The 21,938-nt window shown below is 37.4% G+C and overlaps 4 protein-coding genes across 6 annotated transcripts; 2 read left to right on the forward strand and 2 right to left on the reverse strand.

The window, feature by feature from the left end:
* Nucleotides 1–248: 248 nt before the first annotated feature.
* Nucleotides 249–10,652, forward strand: LOC107907070 (1-phosphatidylinositol-3-phosphate 5-kinase FAB1A). Its single transcript, XM_016834278.2, is given in 15 exon segments — nt 249–450; nt 866–952; nt 1,189–1,886; nt 2,226–2,884; nt 2,887–2,953; nt 3,326–3,479; nt 3,630–3,974; nt 5,143–5,713; nt 5,816–6,054; nt 6,133–6,464; nt 6,949–7,072; nt 7,160–7,330; nt 7,525–9,060; nt 9,539–9,805; nt 10,135–10,652. Coding segments are annotated over 13 exon segments (5,397 nt in total). The 5' UTR covers nt 249–450; nt 866–952; nt 1,189–1,278; the 3' UTR covers nt 10,459–10,652.
* A 1,856-nt stretch (nt 10,653–12,508) lies between these two features.
* On the forward strand, nt 12,509–15,246 carry LOC107907069 (DNA repair protein RAD51 homolog). Of its 3 annotated transcripts, none has more exons than XM_016834272.2 (9): nt 12,509–12,757; nt 13,196–13,340; nt 13,435–13,545; nt 13,714–13,805; nt 14,034–14,128; nt 14,207–14,320; nt 14,412–14,541; nt 14,719–14,840; nt 14,924–15,246. In XM_016834272.2, exons 1-9 carry the CDS (start codon nt 12,656–12,658, stop codon nt 15,045–15,047), a joined length of 1,035 nt encoding a protein of 344 aa, XP_016689761.2. In that variant the 5' UTR covers nt 12,509–12,655; the 3' UTR covers nt 15,048–15,246. The 3 variants fall into 3 exon arrangements, with proteins under 3 accessions (XP_016689761.2, XP_016689763.2, XP_016689764.2); XM_016834274.2 differs by having other exon boundaries at nt 14,749–14,840; XM_016834275.2 differs by having other exon boundaries at nt 13,714–13,749; nt 14,044–14,128.
* Nucleotides 15,247–15,871: 625 nt separating this feature from the next.
* On the reverse strand, nt 15,872–17,928 carry LOC107907068 (pectinesterase 3-like). Its single transcript, XM_016834271.1, has 2 exons — nt 16,737–17,928; nt 15,872–16,650 (listed from the first exon to the last, which is right to left on the reverse strand). Exons 1-2 carry the CDS (start codon nt 17,836–17,838, stop codon nt 15,968–15,970), a joined length of 1,785 nt encoding a protein of 594 aa, XP_016689760.1. The 5' UTR covers nt 17,839–17,928; the 3' UTR covers nt 15,872–15,967.
* A 1,105-nt stretch (nt 17,929–19,033) lies between these two features.
* Nucleotides 19,034–21,807, reverse strand: LOC107907067 (putative pectinesterase/pectinesterase inhibitor 45). Its single transcript, XM_016834270.2, has 3 exons — nt 20,398–21,807; nt 20,130–20,290; nt 19,034–20,027 (listed from the first exon to the last, which is right to left on the reverse strand). Exons 1-3 carry the CDS (start codon nt 21,609–21,611, stop codon nt 19,336–19,338), a joined length of 2,067 nt encoding a protein of 688 aa, XP_016689759.2. The 5' UTR covers nt 21,612–21,807; the 3' UTR covers nt 19,034–19,335.
* Between the last annotated feature and the right edge of the window lie 131 nt (nt 21,808–21,938).

The raw sequence follows: 21,938 nt of genomic DNA on the forward strand, positions 1-21,938 counted from the left end.
TTGACGAATAATTAAATATTATTTTTAACATAAATTATATATTTAATAAACTTTAAATATTCAAAGATCAAGAAATAAAAATGTTCTAAACCCAAGATTCACAAATATAATTTATAGAATATATATTTTAATATGTTGATAATTTAATTGTTTTAATTACATAAACAAAATTTTTTTAAAAATCTTCTTCTTTTTTTTTTATAAAAAAGAGATTAAAATAAGAATTATCATCACAAACAAAGATCAAGCGGGTTAACTAAAAAGAAAAGGACCGTTGTTTTTTGCGAAGAAAAGAAAAACAAGAAAGAACAGAAGAGAGAAAAAGCTAACAATCAAAACGAGAAGTCGAGAACGACACAACAAAAAGCACAGACTTCACAGGAAAACCAAATACACAAATAAATAAAGCGAAACGGGAAACCGAGGAAAAAAGAAGAAGAAAATAATAAGGTAGAATTCTTTCTTTTTATAAAAATAGTAGTAAAAAAAATATTGTTCTTCTTTTTTGGAAAATTCAATCGTGTATTTTTCTTTTGGTTTCATCACTGCCGCCAAATTTTCCACGAAGAAGTCTGGAGGTTAACGGCTTTTGATTTTTCTCTGTTTGGCAGTTCCAATTTGATTTTTATTTCTATACAAGTAGAAATTTAACGTGTTAATTTAGTTTTAATCAATTAAAGAGTAATTCAGTTTTCTTGATGAGATTTTCCATTGCTAGTAGATCCAAACGAACTTTTAATCTTATTGTTTTTTTCTTTCTTTTGTTAATCGATCTCTATGAGAATTATCTGATTGATTTAATCTTAGGGTTTCTATGGTATAAGTTATTAATTTTTCAATTTCGTGGTTTTATTGGATGGAGCAGTGAATTGAAGTTACAACTCTAACTGATGAAGAAGATATTGGAATTTGGGGCTTTTGGACAGTGGAACTTGAGGTGCTAGTATTCCAGGTAATTTTGGTTTTTGTATGACTTTCTTTTGAAAATGTTCATGTTATGCTTTTGATGTAATGTTAATTAGTTGCTCAAAGCCTTGAAAAAAAACCATTAGTAGTCAATTCCAATTCAAGTTTTCCCTCCACTTTCAATTAATAGTTTTCTGTTTGGATTCTTAAGATTCAGAGTAGTAGTTTTGTTGGAACTTAATTGTGTATTTATTTATTTGTTGTGGTTTTAATAATGGCTAGGGTACTGGGAGTAGTGGTTTTTGTAGTTGAGGTCGTGAGAGTGGCAAATGAATGAATCATGATGACTGGGATCAATTTGGATAATTGTCAATGGGCACGTCTGACGACAAACAATCTGACCATGTTGACACTAAGTCGTGGATCCCTAGGAGTGAGCTTCTGAATGTGTCAAGGGATTTTTGGATGCCCGATCAGAGTTGTAGGGTATGCTACGAGTGTGACTCCCAATTTACAGTATTTAATCGTAGGCATCATTGTAGACTTTGTGGCCGTGTTTTCTGTGCCAAGTGTACAGAAAACTCAGTTCCTGTCCCACCTGATGAGCCAAGAGCTGGTCGTGAAGATTCAGAAAGGATTAGGGTATGTAATTACTGCTTCAAGCAATGGGAGCAGGGAATAGCAGTTGACAATAATGGGACCAAAACACCTAGTCCTGATCTCAGTCCATCTCCATCAGCAGCAAGCTTGGCCAGTACCAAGTCCAGCTGCACCTATAATAGTGGTAGCAGCTTTGTTGGTTCTACTCCATATGCAACCGGACCTTACTATCGCGTGAATTATAATTCTGGTCTTAGCCATTGTGAATCTTCCCAAATGAATGGTGCTGAGCAAAACAGTGAGACATCTGGGATGAGTACAGATCAAAGTTCGGCCTTAGTAGATTCTTCTTCAAACCGTTTTGACTTTTGTAGTAACAGGTACTTTCCCCCTTGCTAATGTATTTTTGAGTGAGTAGAAAGTGTTTTTACCTGAATTTGGAATTTCACATGCCTTTGCATGCACACACACACGTGTGCGTGCGCACATATGTTTCAATGTTTGCTGAGAGCGGGGACCTATAATGGTTTAGCTATGCTTCCTTCATGACACCAATTGTGTCTGGATGAGCTTTTACTTCTTTGCTCAATGTTTTGTGTTACTCTGTCAATTCATATTTGAATTAGACAGCTTGCCCCGGCTGGAATACATGAGTTTTTGTGCTTTTATTTTATGATTTTGGGCTAGTGATCAATTACTTTCTTAACTGTTGGTTCCAGGAGTGATGACGAAGATGATGATTATGGTGCATATCGTTCAGATTCAGAATCAAAGCATTATGCTCATGCTGAAGAGTATTATGGTGCAATCAATATTGACGAATATGGCCGTGTTTATGGATCAGATAAAGTTCATCCTGATGCAGTAAACATTGATGCGAAATCTTTGAGTGGTTCACCATTAGCTAAGAATTTTGATACAAGTGTGGATGAAATCAAGAAATTTGAAGAAGAAAATGAGCAAGAGAATGCTGATGAGGGTGAAGCTCCTGCTTATGATGTGGATGGTACAGATGCTGAGCCTGTGGATTTTGAGAATAATTGGCTACTGTGGCTCCCTCCAGAGCCTGCGGATGGGGAGGATGAGAGGGAAGCTGCTCTATTTGATGATGATGACGACGATGAGGGTGCTACAGGAGAGTGGGGATATTTACATTCAAATAGTTTTGGCACCGGGGAGCGTAGCAGGGATAAGTCTGTTGAGGAGCACAGGCGAGCCATGAAAAATGTTGTAGAAGGGCATTTTCGAGCTTTGGTCTCTCAGCTTTTGCAGGTTGAAAACCTTCCTGTACGGGATGATGATGGCAGAGAGAATTGGTTGGATATAATCACGTCTTTGTCATGGGAGGCTGCAACACTTCTGAAGCCAGATACAAGCAAGGAGGAGGAATGGATCCTGGAGGATATGTGAAAGTTAAATGCATAGCTTCCGGGCGTCCAAGTGAAAGGTAATCTCACCGAACCCCATTTTGAAAATTTGTTGATTGTTATGTGAAGAGAATGCTACATCAGCTGTTTTTATTGAGCACCTTTTAATATCCTAAAGTTATTTATCCAATCGCATCCCTTCACATATCTCATCGGCTATCATTTGTGAAGATCCCTCATATTTGTATAGAGTATTCAGAATGCTTTTCCGGTGATTTTTTATGTTCATTTGAGGCAATTGGGAGAGAATAATATGGAAAGATAGTTACAATTAATGATAAAATCAAATTTGCTGCAAAAAGAAAGCTTCATAGGTTTTCTAGTTCTTCATTCTATTTACCATTTACTTTTGCTGATGAGATTCTGATTTCGTTTGTTAATATTTTCTCTAGTGCTGTGGTTAAAGGAGTTGTTTGTAAGAAAAATGTAGCTCATCGACGAATGACTTCGAAAATAGAAAAACCTCGTTTTCTAATTCTTGGAGGAGCTTTGGAATACCAGCGTATTTCTAACCACTTGTCCAGTTTTGATACATTGTTGCAGCAGGTTTGTATTTCTACCGTTCCCTTCTATTTTGGTTTGTTAATTAACCTAGGTTCATAATAAGAGTTAAAGCAAGGAACATTCCTTTGATTCCTACCTTCTAGAACATGAAGCAGTTAAGGCTAATAGTTGTTAGCTTACCCTCCTTTCCAGGAAATGGACCATTTGAAGATGGCAGTTGCTAAAATTGGTGCACATCATCCTAATGTTCTTTTGGTGGAGAAATCCGTGTCCCGGTATGCTCAAGATTACCTTCTTGCCAAAGATATTTCACTTGTTCTCAACATTAAGAGGCCACTCTTAGAGCGTATAGCCCGCTGCACTGGTGCCCAAATTGTTCCATCCATTGATCATCTAACATCGCCAAAGTTGGGTTATTGTGATGTGTTCCACGTGGAGAAATTTTTTGAGGAGCATGGAAGTGCCGGGCAAGGTGGAAAAAGATTGACAAAGACTCTAATGTTTTTTGAGGGTTGCCCGAAGCCTCTGGGTTATACAGTAAGTCCTTTCAGTATACATGGTACACATATCGATTTCCTAGTGCTGACATAATCTGTTTATAATTTGGAAAATTTTCCGGTATGCATTGCTGATCTTAATGACATTTCAGTTATTAAAACTTTTGCATGAAAAGTATGGTTATTTTTTGTATGTTTTGTTTAGGTTATCTTTTATCTTGTTTATGTTTTCCACGGTAACTGAAGATGCATTTGTTTCACAAAGATGAGAGTGATATAAACAGTCTTAAAGGCTCCACGCGCTCAGCAATATAAACGCCTAAAGAGAAACTCAGAAAAAGTCTAAAACAAGCTCCTGCTAAACCTGAAAATGGGTTAAACAGGTCAGGCTTTTAAGAAATTAATGAGCAATCATGGAAGCCTACCCAACATTCATTTGTCATCTCTGACCTGAGTCCAGTATTTTAACCCTGTCTCTAAAGCACGTGGTACAACCAGCAATTCTTTTCCTTAACATTTCAGAGCAATCAGTTTGCACTTTGTTTAACACCATTGTTCCTTTCCACCCATATTGTGTGCACAGCTGTAGTCAAAGTAGTTCATACAGTGGGGCTTTAAGATCATATTACTGTAAGATCCACCTATCCTATTAATTATCATCTACCTGGAGTAACCACAATATGGGGAAGGGCTAATTTACTGAGCTTCATCTGGCCATAACTTAATGGAACAATTTGTTTTTACTATAACCATTCTCAGATTCTGCTGATAGAGCAATTTCCTTTATTATCAGGTGACAAATAACTTTGTTAATATGAAAAAGGAAAACACCAGCCATCTAGCATCTTTTGGTTGTCCTATAACTTGCATGTGGAAGAAACCATCTGCCACCTTAACATTCTCCAAATCATCTTCTACACTCACATCTATTAGAGCACCTTGTGGCTGCAAAAACCCACTTAGGTTCTCTTTGTCATGCACAAGTTTTGGAATAAATTTGTAGTATAGTGTAGCAGTAACTATTGTGGCTGTTCACAGTCAAGTTGTTTGCCAACTTTTAGAATGGTGTGGTGCATGGAATGTGGCTGCATAAAAGCTTTTGTGGGTCATTTCATTCCACTTACAAATTACATTGTAATCATTCTAAAATAATTTTCCAAGTAAACATGTTTGGTGCTGAGATGGTCTAACTGTTAACTTTGTTTCAGATTTTACTCAAGGGTGCCAATGGAGATGAACTGAAAAAGGTGAAACATGTTGTCCAATATGGAGTTTTTGCAGCTTATCACTTGGCTCTTGAGACATCATTTCTAGCTGATGAAGGTGCCACGCTTCCAGAGCTCCCTTTAAAGTCTCCTATAACTGTTGCCTTACCCGATAAACCATCAAGTATTGACAGGTCTATTTCCATTGTACCTGGCTTTACCATCCCATCCTCCAGGAAGCCGATGGCTTCTCAATCTATTAATGAATTGCAGAAATCCAACAAAGGCGTTGTCTCAGATGGTCCATCATTTGCCAACAATATACAAGGGGACAAATCTACAGGGGCCAATTTATCTTGCTTGTCCATAGGTCCTCAGACTGTGTCAAACTCCAAGGAATCTGCTGTTGACTCTGTTGAAGATATTTCTTCCTTGAATCCACAGTCTGCTTCAAGGATGGAAACCTCTTCTTGTGACTATGTTCCCTCATCAAATCTTGCATTTTGCAAGGTTGGAGTTGACCCTAAAGAATCTGTACAGAGCAAAACAACTAGCAGTGGAGAAGCTTTAACAGGTAACCAGTTTATTTCTCTTTCTCAAAAATTATCAGGAGCACCACAGCAATGTGGTGGCAGTCATCATGCTGATCGCGCTTTGTTGGCTGCATATCATCTAGATGACCCAGGGATGGCGTCTTCAAAACAAGAGCCTATTAACAATAATGAAGAGGCAGGGTCCTCGAAGGATGAGTTTAGTCCATCACCTTCAGACCACCAGAGCATTTTGGTGTCGTTATCAACACGTTGTGTGTTGAAGGGCACTGTGTGTGAACGGTCTCATCTCTTCCGGATCAAATACTATGGGAGCTTTGATAAGCCTTTGGGGCGATTTTTACAAGATCATCTATTTGATCAGGTATTTTTATTGTTATTATTTCATGTAGAAAACTCATCTTCCTCTTTGCTTCTCATTACTAAAGATTCTTCTTATCAGAGCTCCCGTTGTCGTTCATGTGAGATGCCATCTGAGGCACATGTTCATTGTTATACTCATCGGCAAGGTAGCCTGACAATATCTGTTAAGAAACTACCAGATCCTCCCTTACCGGGAGAACGGGAAGGCAAGATTTGGATGTGGCATAGGTGCTTGCGATGCCCTCGGACCAATGGATTCCCTCCAGCCACAAGAAGAGTTGTAATGTCTGATGCTGCTTGGGGCTTATCCTTCGGGAAATTTTTGGAGCTTAGCTTTTCTAACCATGCAGCTGCTAGCAGAGTTGCAAGCTGTGGTCATTCCCTTCACAGAGATTGTCTTCGATTTTATGGGTAACGCTTTACATAAGAAATATGAAGTATTATGTTTATTAAAAATAAATCTTACAGTCATCCCTTCATAGATTGTATCTGGTGTGTGGTATTGACTTATGAGTTGCCTGGGTCTTCAATGCAAATACTTACACCAGTACATTGGTACAGTTTGTATTTACATATAATTAGTTGAGCAGTAATAAGGGATATACCTGTATAGACATATGTATGAGGTTTCCATGGTTAGGGACCACCTGAAGTTTACCAAATGGCTGTTGCTCCAAGATAAAGTGCCTAATTGCCTTGAATTCCTAGGACTTCCCAAGTCAGCTATTCCCTTCTGGATAAGGAGGGTTATTGGCCTCGAAGGGGATGGAAAGGGCAGGGTTAATTAGTTGTATGAGATATAGATTGTAAAAGAATTCAAAAGGTGTAAGAAATAATCAAATGAAAAATATCAGTTGCATGTTGGCCTCTGATTGTACTGTTTTACCACATGCAGATTCGGGAGAATGGTTGCTTGTTTTCGATATGCTTCCATTGATGTCCATTCTGTTTATCTTCCACCTTCCAAACTGGAATTTAATTATGATAATCAGGAGTGGATACAAAGTGAAGCAAATGAGGTTTGACTATCCAAAATTCTTGTTCCAGTTCAAAAAGCTAATCTTCAGTCAACTAACACCTTGAAGATCATTGACGCTGTTTTGCAGGTGAGTAACAGGGCAGAATTCCTTTTTAGTGAAGTGTACAATGCTCTTCAAAAGTTTTCAGAGAAATTATTAGGTTCAGGGTCCAATAATTGTGGCATAAAGGCACCTGAAAGAAGAAGCTGCATCGAAGAACTGGAAGCAATTTTCCAAAAAGATAGAAAAGAATTTCAGGTAGTTGGTTTGAAACTCGTCATGTGCACCCTCTTCTTGTCCCTTATGAGCAACAACTGCTATCTGGTTGCCATAATTAATGCATGAACCTAGTTGTTCAGAAGTTTTACCCATTCTTAAATTTTTTGTTTTTTTATGCATAAAACCACCCTCACATCCCGTCTTGTTTCTTATCTGTTTATTTTTTTTCTTAGGATTCTTTACAGGAAGTGCTTTGTAAGGAAGTGAAAGTTGGCCAACCTGTTATTGACATTCTTGAGGTCAATAAGTTGCGCAGGAAAATGCTCTTTCTTTCTTATATTTGGGACCAACGTCTGATTCATGCATATAGTCCATTTAACAATAATATCCAGGAAGTTATAAGCAGTCCCACCCCAAAGCTTGGACTGAAGCCTACGAGTTCTGTGGAGAAGCTTGTTGAGATGAATGTTAGTCCCAAGCCAACTAAAGTCATTAGTGGCTGCAGCTCTGCCCTAGTTGAGAACAAGCCTGATATAAACATGAATCAAGGAGGCAATACTGATGAAATTAGCAAGCCAGGTGGCGGTCAGAAGGAAAAAGACATGGACCAGGACTTCAATAACAGGAAGGACGCCGAATCATCTGTTTCTTCTAGTGCAAATAGCAGCCAGAAATCTGATTCTGTGGAGTCTGAAAGAGTTAAAAGAGGGGTCCTGTCAGAAGGGGAATTTCCAAGTATGGAAAATTTATCTGACACCCTTGAGGCAGCATGGACTGGTGAAACTCACCCAGTTAGCGTACTTCCTAAGGAGAATGGTTGCAGTGTTCCTGATTCAGCTGTGGCGGATATGTCAGCTGCAGTAAGTTCAGATCCAGGAAATCGTGCTAGTGGTCGTGGTGAAATGGAAGTGGCACGTTCTCCTCAGTCTGATCTGCCTACTAAAGGACTTGAAAGTATGGAGAAGTCTATGAGCTGGGAAAGCATGCCATTTCCAAATTTTCATGACTCATTTAATAAGAATTCTTCATTCAATGTTCAAAAACTCAATATCAGCGAGTATAATCCAGTCTATGTCTCATCATTTAGGGAGTTGGAAAAGCAAAGTGGTCCCAGGTTGCTACTTCCTATTGGTGTTAATGAGACAGTCGTGCCTGTTTATGATGATGAGCCTGCTAGTATTATAGCCTATGCACTTGTGTCATCAGATTACCATTCACAGATCTCTGAGCTGGAGAGACGAAAAGATGCTGTTGATTCAGCAGTTTCGTCATCACTTTTTGATTCAATAAACCTGCTCTCACTTAATTCTTTTAGTGACATATCTGATACTTACAGAAGCTTTGGTTCTGGTGATGATAATATATTGTCTTTGTCTGGGTCACAAATCTCCCTGGTTTCTGACCCTCTCTTGTACACAAAGGATTTGCATGCCAGAGTTTCTTTTACCGATGATGGTCCCCTTGGGAAGGTGAAGTACTCAGTAACTTGTTATTATGCAAAGCGGTTTGAGAGCTTGAGGAGGACTTGCTGCCCTTCTGAGCTGGATTTTATACGGTCTCTCAGTCGTTGTAAGAAGTGGGACGCCCAAGGTGGCAAGAGCAAAGTCTTCTTTGCAAAAACTTTAGATGACCGATTTATCATCAAACAGGTTACAAAGACAGAACTAGAATCATTCGTCAAGTTTGGACCAGCTTATTTCAAGTATTTGTCTGATTCAATCAATACAAGAAGCCCAACTTGCCTGGCAAAGATTTTGGGCATATACCAGGTATTCATTATAGTAGTTAAATTTCATGAGTGAACTTTTGACAATTATTCCTAGCAAAAAACTTGATTTTTAGTACCACAAAGCATTGGTTATCTATTGCTTTTCCTGTCTTGTCAATTATGCTTTCTGATTCATTTTCAAAACACTCTAGTTAAATCATCTGGCAGTTCTCCCTTTTTTCTCTTTCTGCTAAAAGCACATTTGACAATGTGATATCTTAGGGATATGTGATCTCCTTACTAATCTACTCCGCCTTTGGCATAGATGTGTCCAAATATGCTGTGATAACACTTGATATTCTAATGTTAAAAAGCCTGAGATATGAGCTGCCTAAGTGCATACCACTGAGAAGATTTTTCAAGTTTTATCTGCTTTGTTATGTTGTAGTTTCCCAACCAAAATTAGTTTTTTTCTTATTTTGTTATAATTATACCTCGAGTTTCTGTTTAATTTTCCTTCTGGTGTCATTATCTTGAAGGTTTCATCAAAGCACCTTAAAGGAGGGAAGGAATCAAAAATGGATGTTTTGGTGATGGAAAATCTTCTCTTCAGGCGTAAGGTTACAAGGCTTTATGACCTTAAAGGATCTTCACGATCAAGGTATAATCCTGATACAAGCGGCAGTAACAAAGTTCTTCTTGATCAAAATTTGATTGAAGCAATGCCGACTTCTCCAATTTTTGTTGGAAGCAAAGCAAAGCGGTTGTTGGAGAGGGCTGTCTGGAATGACACTTCCTTTCTTGCTGTAAGTTGGAATTTAACTTCTCATTTAAATGTCTTGGAGCTGCACATACCATTTTCAATATTTTCTTTATATTTTGCGATGGTGCTACGGCATATATTTTGGTAATTATCACTATGACATAAAAGAAACAATGGTGTCTAATGTAGTTGGGTGGGGGCTGTCTGTCATAGTGTAGGATTGGTTTCTTCTCATTAGCATTCTTCATTCTATACTATTAAATACGGATGGTCTTCATATTTCTGTTTTGCATATAAGCTAATTGAATTGATCCAACGGTCCAATTTGCCACTTAGTGTTCTTCTAATAATTATGTATACATTTTGCAACAGTTAGTTGATGTAATGGACTATTCATTACTAGTTGGGGTGGACGAGGAAAAACACGAGCTTGTTCTTGGAATAATTGATTTCATGAGGCAATACACATGGGACAAGCACCTTGAAACTTGGGTGAAGACGTCAGGCATTCTTGGCGGGCAAAACGCACCTCCGACAGTGATCTCTCCCCAACAGTACAAGAAAAGATTCAGAAAAGCTATGACTGCTTATTTTCTCATGGTGCCAGACCAGTGGTCTCCTCCGACAATTGCTCCTAGTGGGTCACAAACAGACCTTTGTGAAGAAAATACTCAAGGTGGTAACTCTGTTGAATGATAATGTGAATCCTTTTACTTGTATATGCCAAAATGTAAGTTCAATACTCCTCTCTCTCTTTATATCTCTTACCTTCTTTTTAACTTCATTTTTGCCCATCTTCTTCTTTTTTCTCTTATCCAATTGTAATTGTTAAATGGCTGCCACAATTTATGTATCATCATCATCATCAATGTATGCATCTGTTATTTATTGATGTCCATTGTAAGCTGCAAAAAAGCTATTTTTACTACCTTGAACTAGTGTATTTTCATACTTGTATAGTATTTGTGTATGATTACTGTTTTTTTTAATGATTTTAAAGCTTTTATATGGAACTGCGGTGGGAATGGTTCCCTTCGCCGGATGCCCTTTTGGCAACGGGACGGGGAACCGAATTTACTTGCGTCATTTGAATAGTTTACCACATCAATTAAACCGTGGTATAATTTTCTTTTCCCTTTTCTTTTCACCAATTAACAACCAAAATAAAAGCCGACAGTCTCACAACCACAACTTTTAGCATGAATTCTGAGATACTTTTATAACAATTAAAGAGAGTAGTAGTAATGGCTAGAAGTATCCATGCATCTGTTGAATTTTAATCAAATAATGTATTTCTAAATTAAAAAGCTCATTTCATTACAATTTTTCAATTTATAAATATAATTTTTAAAAGTAATTGTTTTTTAATGGAGAAATTCATTAATTCATTCCATGAATGGGATTATACAATTTGGTGAAAAAAATTAACACCCATTGTAGGTGGTGAATGATAAGCTTCACCAACATAACAAACATTTCAATTTTAGCCATAACTCAAATACGATATATTTAGAGTGATTGTAAACACTTAATACAATAATAAAATTAGCACTATATGGTCCAAAACGGTGGGTAAAAATCGATAAAAAAAATTGAGTGTCCATCAAATTGGAGATGATGATAACAAAATCATCCCTAAATTCACTTTCCAAGAGAAACCGATGAAATTTTAGTGACGATTGGCGATATCATTTGTCCATCACAACTTGTGGAGACAACAAAAATACCAACAAAATAAACTTGCAACCTGAAATGAGAGAAGACATAAGGAGTGAATGAGGAAGAAAAAAAAAAAGAAAAAGAGAATTGGTGGGAGAGAGAAAGGTAAACACCTTCATTATGCAAAACAAAGGAGAATAAGCAAATCACTTGGAAAAAAAATTGAAAATTTTAAGATATTTTATAATTAATTTTAAATAAACATGATTTTAATTATTTAAATAAGATAGAACTAATAAGCTATTCATATCTAGTGAGCGATAAATCAACATAAATTGATATTTAGTTTCGGTTCAAACTCTAAATTTATTTTATTTTATGTTTAGATAATTAATAATAAATAAATGAAAATAAAAATTGTTTGGTTAAAATGCGGACAATCTGCTTAAATAAATTTCCAATATAACTTTATTTAAATAGAATTTAATACTTAAATTTAAATTAAAAAAGAATTTCCTTAGCAAAACAATAATTAAAATTAGCCAAAAAAATTAGTAATTAATTTGATATAAATTTAAAAATTTATAATTAAAAAAATGTAAAATAATTTATTTTGATAGTTTATTAATAGGATAAATCTTAAAATTATATATAAACTTTGATTTAATGTGTATTTCAATACATGATTTTTCATTTGAAAAAAAAATAAAAAAACAATCCAATTTATTAGTAAGAAAAAGTGCAAAATAAAAAGTTAAATTGAAATAAACAAATGGACTTTTAAAAATATATTATTAAATCTATTTCCGTTACTTAACTTTCTCTTCTTTTATCCCAATCGAAAACCAACTACAATCTCAGGTGGCAGTAAATACTAACAGTTGAATATTTTTTTCATTCAATAGCTGCAAAATAGCGAATGAAGATTGATTTAGCATTTGCGATCTTAACCATAATTCATTTAGCTAGAAAAGAAAATCTTTACTCTGTTTGGGCTTTGTTCGCAAGTCCAGTACTTGCAACCAAGTAAATGGCCCATTTAAATGTCCAGTGGAGCTCCATAAATGCTCCAAATTTGGCGCTCCCTTCTTCACTCCTTTCAAAATCTTTTCCTTCCTCTCCACCACCATCTCCCTTTCTATTCCTTTCATTTTCTTTCCACCTTTGAGCCATCTCTTTTCCCAGGAGGCTTTTATCTTTAAGCAGTTATTTGGGGTGGTATAGTGAGCGACAAATGGAGCAGCTGAGAAACCAGAGGACGGTTCAACAACAACAACAACAAGAAGAGGAGCTTGAGGAGATGCACCATGGCCCGTTCCCTGTGGAACAACTCCAGGTGAAAAAAGAAAAAAAAATATACTTCAATTTTTTGTTTATTTTTTCTATTCTATTTAAAAATAAGATGCTTTCTATGTGGGTTTTTTTCCAAGTTGCCGAAAAGCTGTTTCTTTACTTGATTTGTCCATATTTTTAGAAGGGATAATTGATAATTCTTTTTTTCAAGATTCTGAAAATCGGAATGGGGTTTTGTCCCTTTCATTGCGGTTAATACTTTTCAGCGTGGGTTATTTTTCAATATGGTTTTTTACCCTTCTTTTTACCTAATGCTAGAACAAATGGGTTGTATTACTTCGACCGCCTATTAGGTGCGGTGATTTTCTGTAAAGTGTTTCTTGACAATTTTATATGTAATTGTATCTAAAGAAGGGCGCTATGATTCTATTAATGCTTAGCAGTTGTAAATACAATTCTTATTTATTGTCTTCACCTGAAGGAGTTGGGCATTGCATCCCTTGACGTAAAGAAGCTCAAGGATGCAGGTCTTTGTACGGTTGAATCTATTGCTTACGCCCCAAGGAAAGATCTTCTTCAGATCAAAGGAATCAGTGAAGCTAAAGTTGACAAGATCATGGAAGCTGGTATACTGTTTCCCTTTTTCACACTTTTTTTTTCATTTATCTATTATTTGTAAAAGGTTCTGATATTACTATGTTTGTCGTTGGTTCTTGGCAGCCTCCAAACTGGTCCCATTGGGTTTCACCAGTGCTAGCCAGCTCCATGCTCAGAGGCTGGAGATAATTCAGATAACATCTGGGTCAAGTGAACTTGATAAAATTTTGGAAGGTATATGTGCTTTGATGCCTCTGAAGTTTTGTTTGACTTTTGAAACAAAACTCTCCATGACGTTGACTACTTGTTCGACAAGTCAAGACCTAAGAATTGTAATTAATATTTCTGCTAGTTAAGTGATTTTCTGTATCATTACATGCTCATTTGATTTTTCCACAACAGGTGGAATTGAGACAGGATCCATTACTGAAATATATGGTGAGTTCCGTTCTGGAAAGACTCAGCTTTGTCACACTTTATGTGTCACATGCCAAGTAAGAGCTGTTCCTTTATCATTTTCCTGGCAACTACAGTTGTATTCTGCATTTGAAGTTCACTGCTACTCATGTATATTGCACTTGCACATACTGTGGTTTTACTTCCTAACATCAGCTCATTGCAAAGCAGAGCCCTTAACGGTTTATATTATTGCAAAATTGTTGTAATGTTACGCAGTAAGTCACTTTGGCAAGGCATTCTTCTAATTTTCTTTGATGTTTTAGCTTCCATTAGATCAAGGAGGTGGTGAGGGAAAAGCAATGTACATAGATGCTGAAGGGACATTCAGGCCACAAAGACTTTTGCAGATAGCGGAGAGGTGATACACGGCTACCTTGAAATGGCCATGCTGGTCCACTGGATGCAGAATCGATACTAAAACTGTTGAATGCTGCAGGTTTGGACTGAATGGTGCAGATGTCTTGGAAAACGTGGCCTATGCTAGAGCGTATAACACTGATCATCAGTCAAGGCTTTTGCTTGAAGCAGCTTCAATGATGGTAGAAACAAGGTATTGTCAATACATTTCCTTTGCTTGACATTCTAGTCACCTATCAAGAAGAAGGGTCTACCAGATTGATCATTTGATGGTTTCTTTGCAGGTTTGCTCTTATGATAGTAGATAGCGCTACTGCCCTCTACAGAACAGATTTTACTGGAAGGGGTGAACTCTCTGCCCGACAAATGCACCTTGCGAAATTCCTTAGGAGTCTTCAGAAGTTGGCAGACGAGGTAGGGTGTTTGTATATTTATTTTTGCAAGTATAATTAATGAATTGCTTTCCTGCTTGATTACTAATATCAGTTTATCATGTACTTGAAACTTTTTGTTATGAGCTGCTATAGGTATGGAATTGAGCCCTTTATATCACTTGTAATTATCATGTTTTTTCATTGTCTATGATTGTAGTTTGGTGTGGCTGTTGTAATTACAAACCAGGTAGTTGCTCAAGTGGATGGTTCAGCAATCTTTGCCGGTCCTCAAATCAAGCCTATTGGTGGGAACATCATGGCTCATGCTTCCACAACAAGGTTTGATATCAAAAGACCTAATATCCCACTTTCCTGACTCTTTTCTTTAAAATCCGCTAACTATAAGCTCTTACTGACAATAGATTGGCTCTCCGTAAGGGAAGAGCAGAGGAGCGTATTTGTAAAGTAATAAGTTCACCTTGCTTGGCTGAGGCTGAAGCCCGATTTCAGATTTCTCCAGGAGGTGTTTCTGATGTCAAGGACTAACCCATTTTAGCTCATTGTTTGTTTCCGAAACAAAAGTCAAAGCAAAGCAAACTTCTACTGATCAATATGTTTTTGTAGCATACCACAGCTCTGTAATTCTTGTCTGCTATGAAGCTTGCTGGATTTTGGAAGAAGCCATTTATATAAAACTCGTTGTACATTTCGTTGTATATAACATTGGCATCAGGTACTAAGTTTATTGTGATGGAGAGTCTAAGCCTAGTCAAAACCCGACAGTCTAAGCCTAATTCATGCAAGAGATCAATGGCTCAGTTTCGATCTCTACATTTTCCGATAATCGTAATTTGGTGATTCTTAGCTTAAGGGTTAAATCACATTTTGGGGTTTGAACTTGATAATTTTTTCCATATTGAGGCTTGAATTTTTTATTTAAGTTGGACCTTGAACTTGGCAATTGTTCTTATATTAGGGTTTAAGCTTTTTTTTTTTGTTCAAGTTAGGCTTTGAACTTGGCAAATGTTCCCACATTGGGATTTGATTTTTTTTTCAAGTTGGTTTTTGAAAATCTTAAAGCTCAAGCCTCAATATGAGAATAATTGTCAAGTTTAGGCCTCAATATGAGAACAATTGTCAATTTTTGAGCTTAACTTGGATAAAAAAAAATTCAAATCTCAATGCGGGAAAAATTTTCAAGTCTTAGTCTCAATGTGGGAAAAATTGTCAATGTTTAGGACCTAGTTTGGATAAAAGAAAAGTTCAAACCTCAATGTGAAGAAAGTTGTTAAGTTCAGGCTCAATTAGTGATTTAACCCCTAGTTTAATCATAATTTTGTAGGTGATTTTTAGCTTAGAAATGTCGTCTATGAACTTAAAAGTTAAAATGTAGTATTAACATCCATGAAAATTCAAATAACAAAAAAATAATTCATAAATTTTTTTTTGACATGATTTTATCTTCATCATTCTAAACTTGATTCATACACCATACTATCCTTTGGCAACCACTGGTTTCCCTGAATAAGAGACTCTACGGTAAATCTTCTTGCTTCTTCAGTGGTGACATTCGGCTTAACACCGGGCCAATTTATTCGTTCATTGATCCCTGATCCAGGCCCCAAATTTTCGTACTCCGCATAAAATATAGTATTAGGCGGATCAACACCCTGCGTCCATTGGGTCCAACCAGCTGGGTCCACAATATCTCCAATATGTGATTGCATGAACATTGTAGTTGCAAAATCCTTCCAAGGCCTACCAAGGTAGGTGGTAGCCGTCAGGTTGTCAAAAGGAGTAATGTGGCACCGTTGGATCGAAATACCGGTGTTCTGATTTGGGTCAGTCTTGCTTTGCGCAGTAATGGTGTTGAACTGGTCAGGCCCGGGCTGCCTGGGTTGAATGCTGCAATTTTGTAGAACCACAGCCGCATTCCCAAAGATGAAATCAACGGTTCCTGTGACATGACAATCACGGAAAAACTGGCGATTGGAATGCACGTAAAGAGTATCCTGGTATGCATCAAAATAACAGCGGTAGAACACAGATTGGTCCGAGGACGAACGCATTGCAACAGCTTGCTCTTTTTCTGGGCCTGCTGTGTTTATGAAACCCATGTCTCTTGCTATGAATCGCCTACCAGCAGCAACTGCATCATGTAAAGGGATGAAACCATTATTATTTTTAATCACAAAGAGGAACCCAACAAGCAATAACTAACTATATTTCACTTACTTAAAGTGCCTGACGAAAAGGTAGGGGTTCCATCGACCTTGTTCAAGCTGCCAGAGACGATAGTCTTGTACATTCCATCTCCATAAATCATTACATTCCAATAATCCTTATCGATACTCACGTTCTCTAAATATACCCCTTCTTTTACGTAGATAACGAACCTGGTTTTTTTCTTCTTTGGGATTAATTCAACTGCTTCACTTATTGTTCTAAAATCTCCACTACCATCTTTAGCCACGGTAATATTCGGTATAGGATTTTCCTCCTGAAGCAATCTCCTGTCCCCCCTACGAACCCAGAGAGGAAAACGGGGATCGAATTCAAGACCGTGGTGGTGGCGGTCGAATTTTAGCAACTTCCGATGAATCGGAACTTGGAAACTCTGTAGGATGGTCATTATGTGGGTTGCAATAGCTAAGCTGTTGCTGCTGAATTCAGTGGAGTTCCTCGTAGCATTTTCCATTTCTTGGGGTATAGCCGCATGGTTCGCGGCTTCCATTAGTCCATCTAAACATGTTTCCTGGTTCGTGATTGCGCTGCTGAGCCACGTCTTTATATCGTTAATCTTGGCCGTTGACAACACCATCTCGTCTCCCTGCCCTCCTTGCACGGCTGATATGGAGTCATTGATATACTCAACTGCGTCCTCGAAAAGATTTTCGCAAATTTCCAACTCTTCCCGCACCATGGGATCAATGTTCACATTAGAAGAAATGATCTTTTGGGGCAAAGACGAGAGCCTTATCAGTTCACCGGCCGCAACTTGCATGGACAGTGTGAAGACTTTTGAAGGACCAGGGTTTGGGTCAGTATCATTTGAGGAGCTCCTTATGGCCGCTATGCTTGAACCACAAGAAGCAGGATACCTGGTCACATCACATATTGCTTTGATGCTCTCTGCAGTATAAGTTGGTGGGTTCTCGTTGGATTTTGAGGATTTTACAGGGAAAAGCGTCCCAAAGACTGCACCAATGATGATGGCTATCAAGACGATTGTAGAGAGTCCGATGATGATTAAGCGCTTGCGGGTCCTTCTCCGATAAGCCTGTTCTTCGAGCTCGTCTGCCTTGCAATAACTCTGGAAGGATTTCATTGAATCCATAAGACTATTCTCCTTGTATTACAAATGTTACAAACAAGTGTGTAATGAATATATGAAAATCCATATCCATATGATTTTCACCCATTTTACATGGCTGGTGAGCCAACCATGGGCTTGTTTGAAATGGTCGAATGATACTGACGGTCAGCTAAACCAAGTCAACTTCCACTCGTTTTTGTTTTTCTTTTTAGGTCAATATCTTCAAAAAGTCCTTAAACTATTACACTTGATTTAAGCAAGCCCCTATATTGTTTTTGTATCCTAACTTATGATTTTTTAACCATGAAAGCTTTTGATATTAATATTAAAGTACAATATCTTTTAATTTTTAAACTAATTTAATGAGAATAATTTACTAAATAAATAATAAAATATATTTTTTAAAAAGTACTAAAATAAAATAATATTTTAAAATTTATTTAAAGTGTTTATATCCATAACACAATTACTCTTTTGAAAATTTTGATTACTATGTTAAAGTATATATAATTTCCACTGCATTAATAAAAAAAATTAGATAATACCTGCTTTAATATTAAAATCAAAGACTTTTATGAGTAAAAATCATGATTTAAGGACTTATTTAACTACAAAAATAATTTAAGAGCTCATTTAAATAAAGTCTAGTAATTTAAGGGTTTTTCAGCATATTAGCATTCTTTTTATTTGCATTGAAATTGTAAAGAAATTGTTTTATATGTGAAGAGTGTAGCAAGGAGCAATATCGTAGAAAAACAATATCTAGAGATGAAGTTGGCTGTTTTCACTTGTTGTTTTCAAACAAAACTAGTAGTCTTGAAAGGCAATTTATCTCTAGTTACAAGTAGTTTCCATTTGTCCCTACAACTCGGAAAACTACGTCTTCTTGAATGGGTCTAGACGGCATTGTCTTATTAATTATCTGAAACTAATGGCTGTCAACCACCACGCGGTTTACTGTATTTTTATTTCTTGAGCTATCAAATGTATCTTCATCAACTCTTCTTATCAATTAGGAATCAAACAATTAGGTTGGTCTCAGTTCATCTTGGTTAGAAAAATGTATCTTTTTCTTAGCAGAATCTTGCGTTTCTTAACTTGCTTCCATTGATATCCGATAAATCACGATTCAATTGAAACTATTATCTTCGTATTTTAATTAAAGTAAATTGAGATATTCATTATGTAGAATAGTTTTTTAGGAGAAACACAATGGTAAAGAAAACTGTATATATAATACATTGTATTGTAATTTTTCTATTTCGTTTCTTGGCAGTACTAAGCCTTTTGATATATATATATATCGTAGTATATATGTATTAATTTAGTTGAGGAGTATAAAAAAAATTCAATAAAATATCAATTACGCTCAAACTTTTTTTTGGTTTTTTTCTACTCAAGGAAACACTTGCTAGAGATGAGAGGAATCCAAAAACATCTATATTCATGGCATTAAATATATCTCTGTTTCACTAGTTCCGTTTCTTGAGATATAATCAATATACGAGAAACGAATTCTTAACTCCCCAGTCCCATACGAACAGGAGCGCCTGCTTCCTTTACCCATGTTCCCTTTAAGAATGTTTCTACTGTATATTTCTGGGCTTCTTCTCTGTTAATATCTCTTCGTCCTGCCCATTTCACCCTACCGTCAGTTCTTGCGCCAGGCCCTGTGTTGTTGAACTCTCCATAGAAAAGGGTACTTAGTGCAAAGTCGCCTTCCCATTCAAGCCATCCAGCAGGGTCAATGAAATCCTCGATCAGTGTTTCCATTATGATGGTCCTCGAGTATACCTTCCATGGCCTTCCTAGATAATTCTTGAATTGTTTTGCGAGCGGTTTGAATGGTTCCTCTGGTAATATTTTACTGTTTTGTATAACGATGCCTGTTGTTTCTAACTTGTCTTTCCTCCCTTGGGCGGTGACGATGTTCTTTTGGTTGTCGTTGGGCTTCCTAACATAAATCAAACAGTTCTGGAACACGACTGTCGCGTCGCCGAAGATGAAATCTATGGTGCCGGCGATCACGCAACTTCGGTAGAACTGACGGTGAGTTTGTGTGTATAAGGTGTCTTGGAATCCTTCGAAACGACAGTTGAGGAAAATGGCCCTGTCACCATCGACTCTTGCGGCCACTGCTTGATGTTTATCAGGCCCAGCGGTGTTTCTAAATCCCATGCTTTTTGCGATAAAGCCAGGACCAGAAGCCACTGAAACAAAAATTCCAATTATATGCAAATACATGTAAAAAATGGAATGAAAAAGAAAAAGTTGCTATACCAAATATTAAAGGAAGTCATGGCTTAGCATACCAAAACTTGCCGTCTGGTAAGTGGGGAATCCATCAACAAAATTTTTGGCTCCAGTGATAATGCTCTTTTGTGATCCATCACCAAAAATGGTAAGGTTTACCATTTTCTTTGGAACGATTACAGTCTCGTCGTATATTCCTGCCTTGACATATATTACATACCTGCATGTTGGAAGTGGATAAACAGCAACATTTATGAAAATTATAATGGAAATGATGAGGTCAATTCAATGATGGATTATTATTTATATATAGCATTACGCCATTACCTTCCCTCGTATTTTTGTGGCACAGCAGCAAGTGCTTCATTAATAGTTCTGAAATTTCCGCTACCATCTTGTGCCACTGTTACATTGGGAATTGGCTTCTTGTCATCATCTGCTTCCTTCAACAGCCTGCGTTCTTCATGGTTAAACCAGCTCGGATACCCACCCTTGGCCAACAAAGGAAACTTGGTTTGTAAAAGACGGCGTTTGGCTGGTGGCTTTTCCTTACCTAAAGTCATCAAAGAAGATAATTGTCTGACCATGGCAAGGGAATTGCTAGTGTAAACCTGACTAGAGTTAAGGGTAGTCCTGAAATCATTCTTCAATGGTCCATCAGGGAAACTATCAATGCAGGTTTCTTGGTAAGACATTACAGCACTTAACCAAGTGTTCAAATCACCATTGCTTGGTAACTTCCCTGGTTCTATTGTTCCTACTCTATCAACGGAACTCTGTAATTCTTCCTTGGCATTGGCCATCACTTCTTTACAAACATCAAACGCTTTTCTCTCCACATCGGTTTTCAATTCGAACGTGCTGGCTTTGGTGAAAGCCTTGTCAAGCTCATCAGTTGTTTTGGTGATAAAAGACTTGACAAGTTCTTTGGGTTGAGTCGCGGATTGTGGATTTTCCTCTAGTGTCTTCCCAATAGTGTTGGCGCAGTAGTCCTTGAAAGTAGAAATTTCGCAAAAGGATTTTATGAGTTCACTCGCTCCTTCCCCGAATGAAGGTGATGGAGCTGGTGCAGATTTTGGGGCTGGAAGTGGAGCTGGCGGAGATAATGGAGCTGGAGCTGGTGGAAATGATGCTTTGGGAGCTGGAGCTGGAGCCGCTGCAGCTAGTGGTTTTGGAGCTGGTGGAAATAATGCTTTCGGAGCTGGAGCTGGAGCCGCTGGAGCTGGTGGTTTTGGAGATGGTGGAGATGATGGTTTTGGCGGAGACGGTGGGGTCGACGGAGTTGAGGGTGGGGTTGAAGGAGTTGACGGAGGAGGGTTATCTTTTGGTTTACTGTCGTCGGCTTTACTATTATCATCGCTTTTGTTTTTTTCTGATTTCTTGCTACTATTTTTCATAGAGATAAAAGCAAGCGCTCCGGCCGCCGCTATACCAGCAATAACAAAGATAGCCACCAAGGCAATGGTAAGCCTCTTTTTGAGTTTCCGTTGTCTCTCCTGTCTTCGACGTTCCTGTATTATATCAAAATCTTGAAACACCATTTTTTATTATTTTAAATAATATTTTGGTTCAGGCAGAGAACTCTCTGCCTTAGAATCAAGCTAAGGCAGAGAGGGGAATCAAGAAACCCAACGACAATATATATTCCTATATCTCTTCCTCTATCGTCCTGTTGTTGTTCGGATTTTCAGGTTCAATCTTAATGCCATGAACGTCAGAAATGGAGTCTGGACAGGAGAGCTTTCAGGCATTCTATTTAAAAGTTTGTTATGTTTGCAATTAAACGAATGATACACATTTTCTCTCTCCTAACCGCATTTCCCTCCATTTTAGCTTTTTGGTATTCCACCATTGACCTTGATTTGCTT

Source organism: Gossypium hirsutum, chromosome D05 (genome assembly GCF_007990345.1).
Source record: "Gossypium hirsutum isolate 1008001.06 chromosome D05, Gossypium_hirsutum_v2.1, whole genome shotgun sequence".
Classification (NCBI taxonomy): domain Eukaryota; kingdom Viridiplantae; phylum Streptophyta; class Magnoliopsida; order Malvales; family Malvaceae; genus Gossypium; species Gossypium hirsutum.

Coding starts and splice junctions, on each gene's coding strand:
- LOC107907069 (XM_016834272.2), top strand. CDS start 12,656: ATGGAGCAGCTGAGAAACCAGAGGACGGTTCAACAACAACAACAACAA. Junction 13,546..13,713: donor ACTTGATAAAATTTTGGAAG/GTATATGTGCTT, acceptor TTTCCACAACAG/GTGGAATTGAGACAGGATCC. Junction 13,806..14,033: donor CTTTATGTGTCACATGCCAA/GTAAGAGCTGTT, acceptor TTGATGTTTTAG/CTTCCATTAGATCAAGGAGG.
- LOC107907068 (XM_016834271.1), bottom strand. CDS start 17,838: ATGGATTCAATGAAATCCTTCCAGAGTTATTGCAAGGCAGACGAGCTC. Junction 16,651..16,736: donor CTTTTCGTCAGGCACTTTAA/GTAAGTGAAATA, acceptor TACATGATGCAG/TTGCTGCTGGTAGGCGATTC.
- LOC107907067 (XM_016834270.2), bottom strand. CDS start 21,611: ATGGTGTTTCAAGATTTTGATATAATACAGGAACGTCGAAGACAGGAG. Junction 20,291..20,397: donor CCACAAAAATACGAGGGAAG/GTAATGGCGTAA, acceptor TCCAACATGCAG/GTATGTAATATATGTCAAGG. Junction 20,028..20,129: donor TTACCAGACGGCAAGTTTTG/GTATGCTAAGCC, acceptor TTTTTGTTTCAG/TGGCTTCTGGTCCTGGCTTT.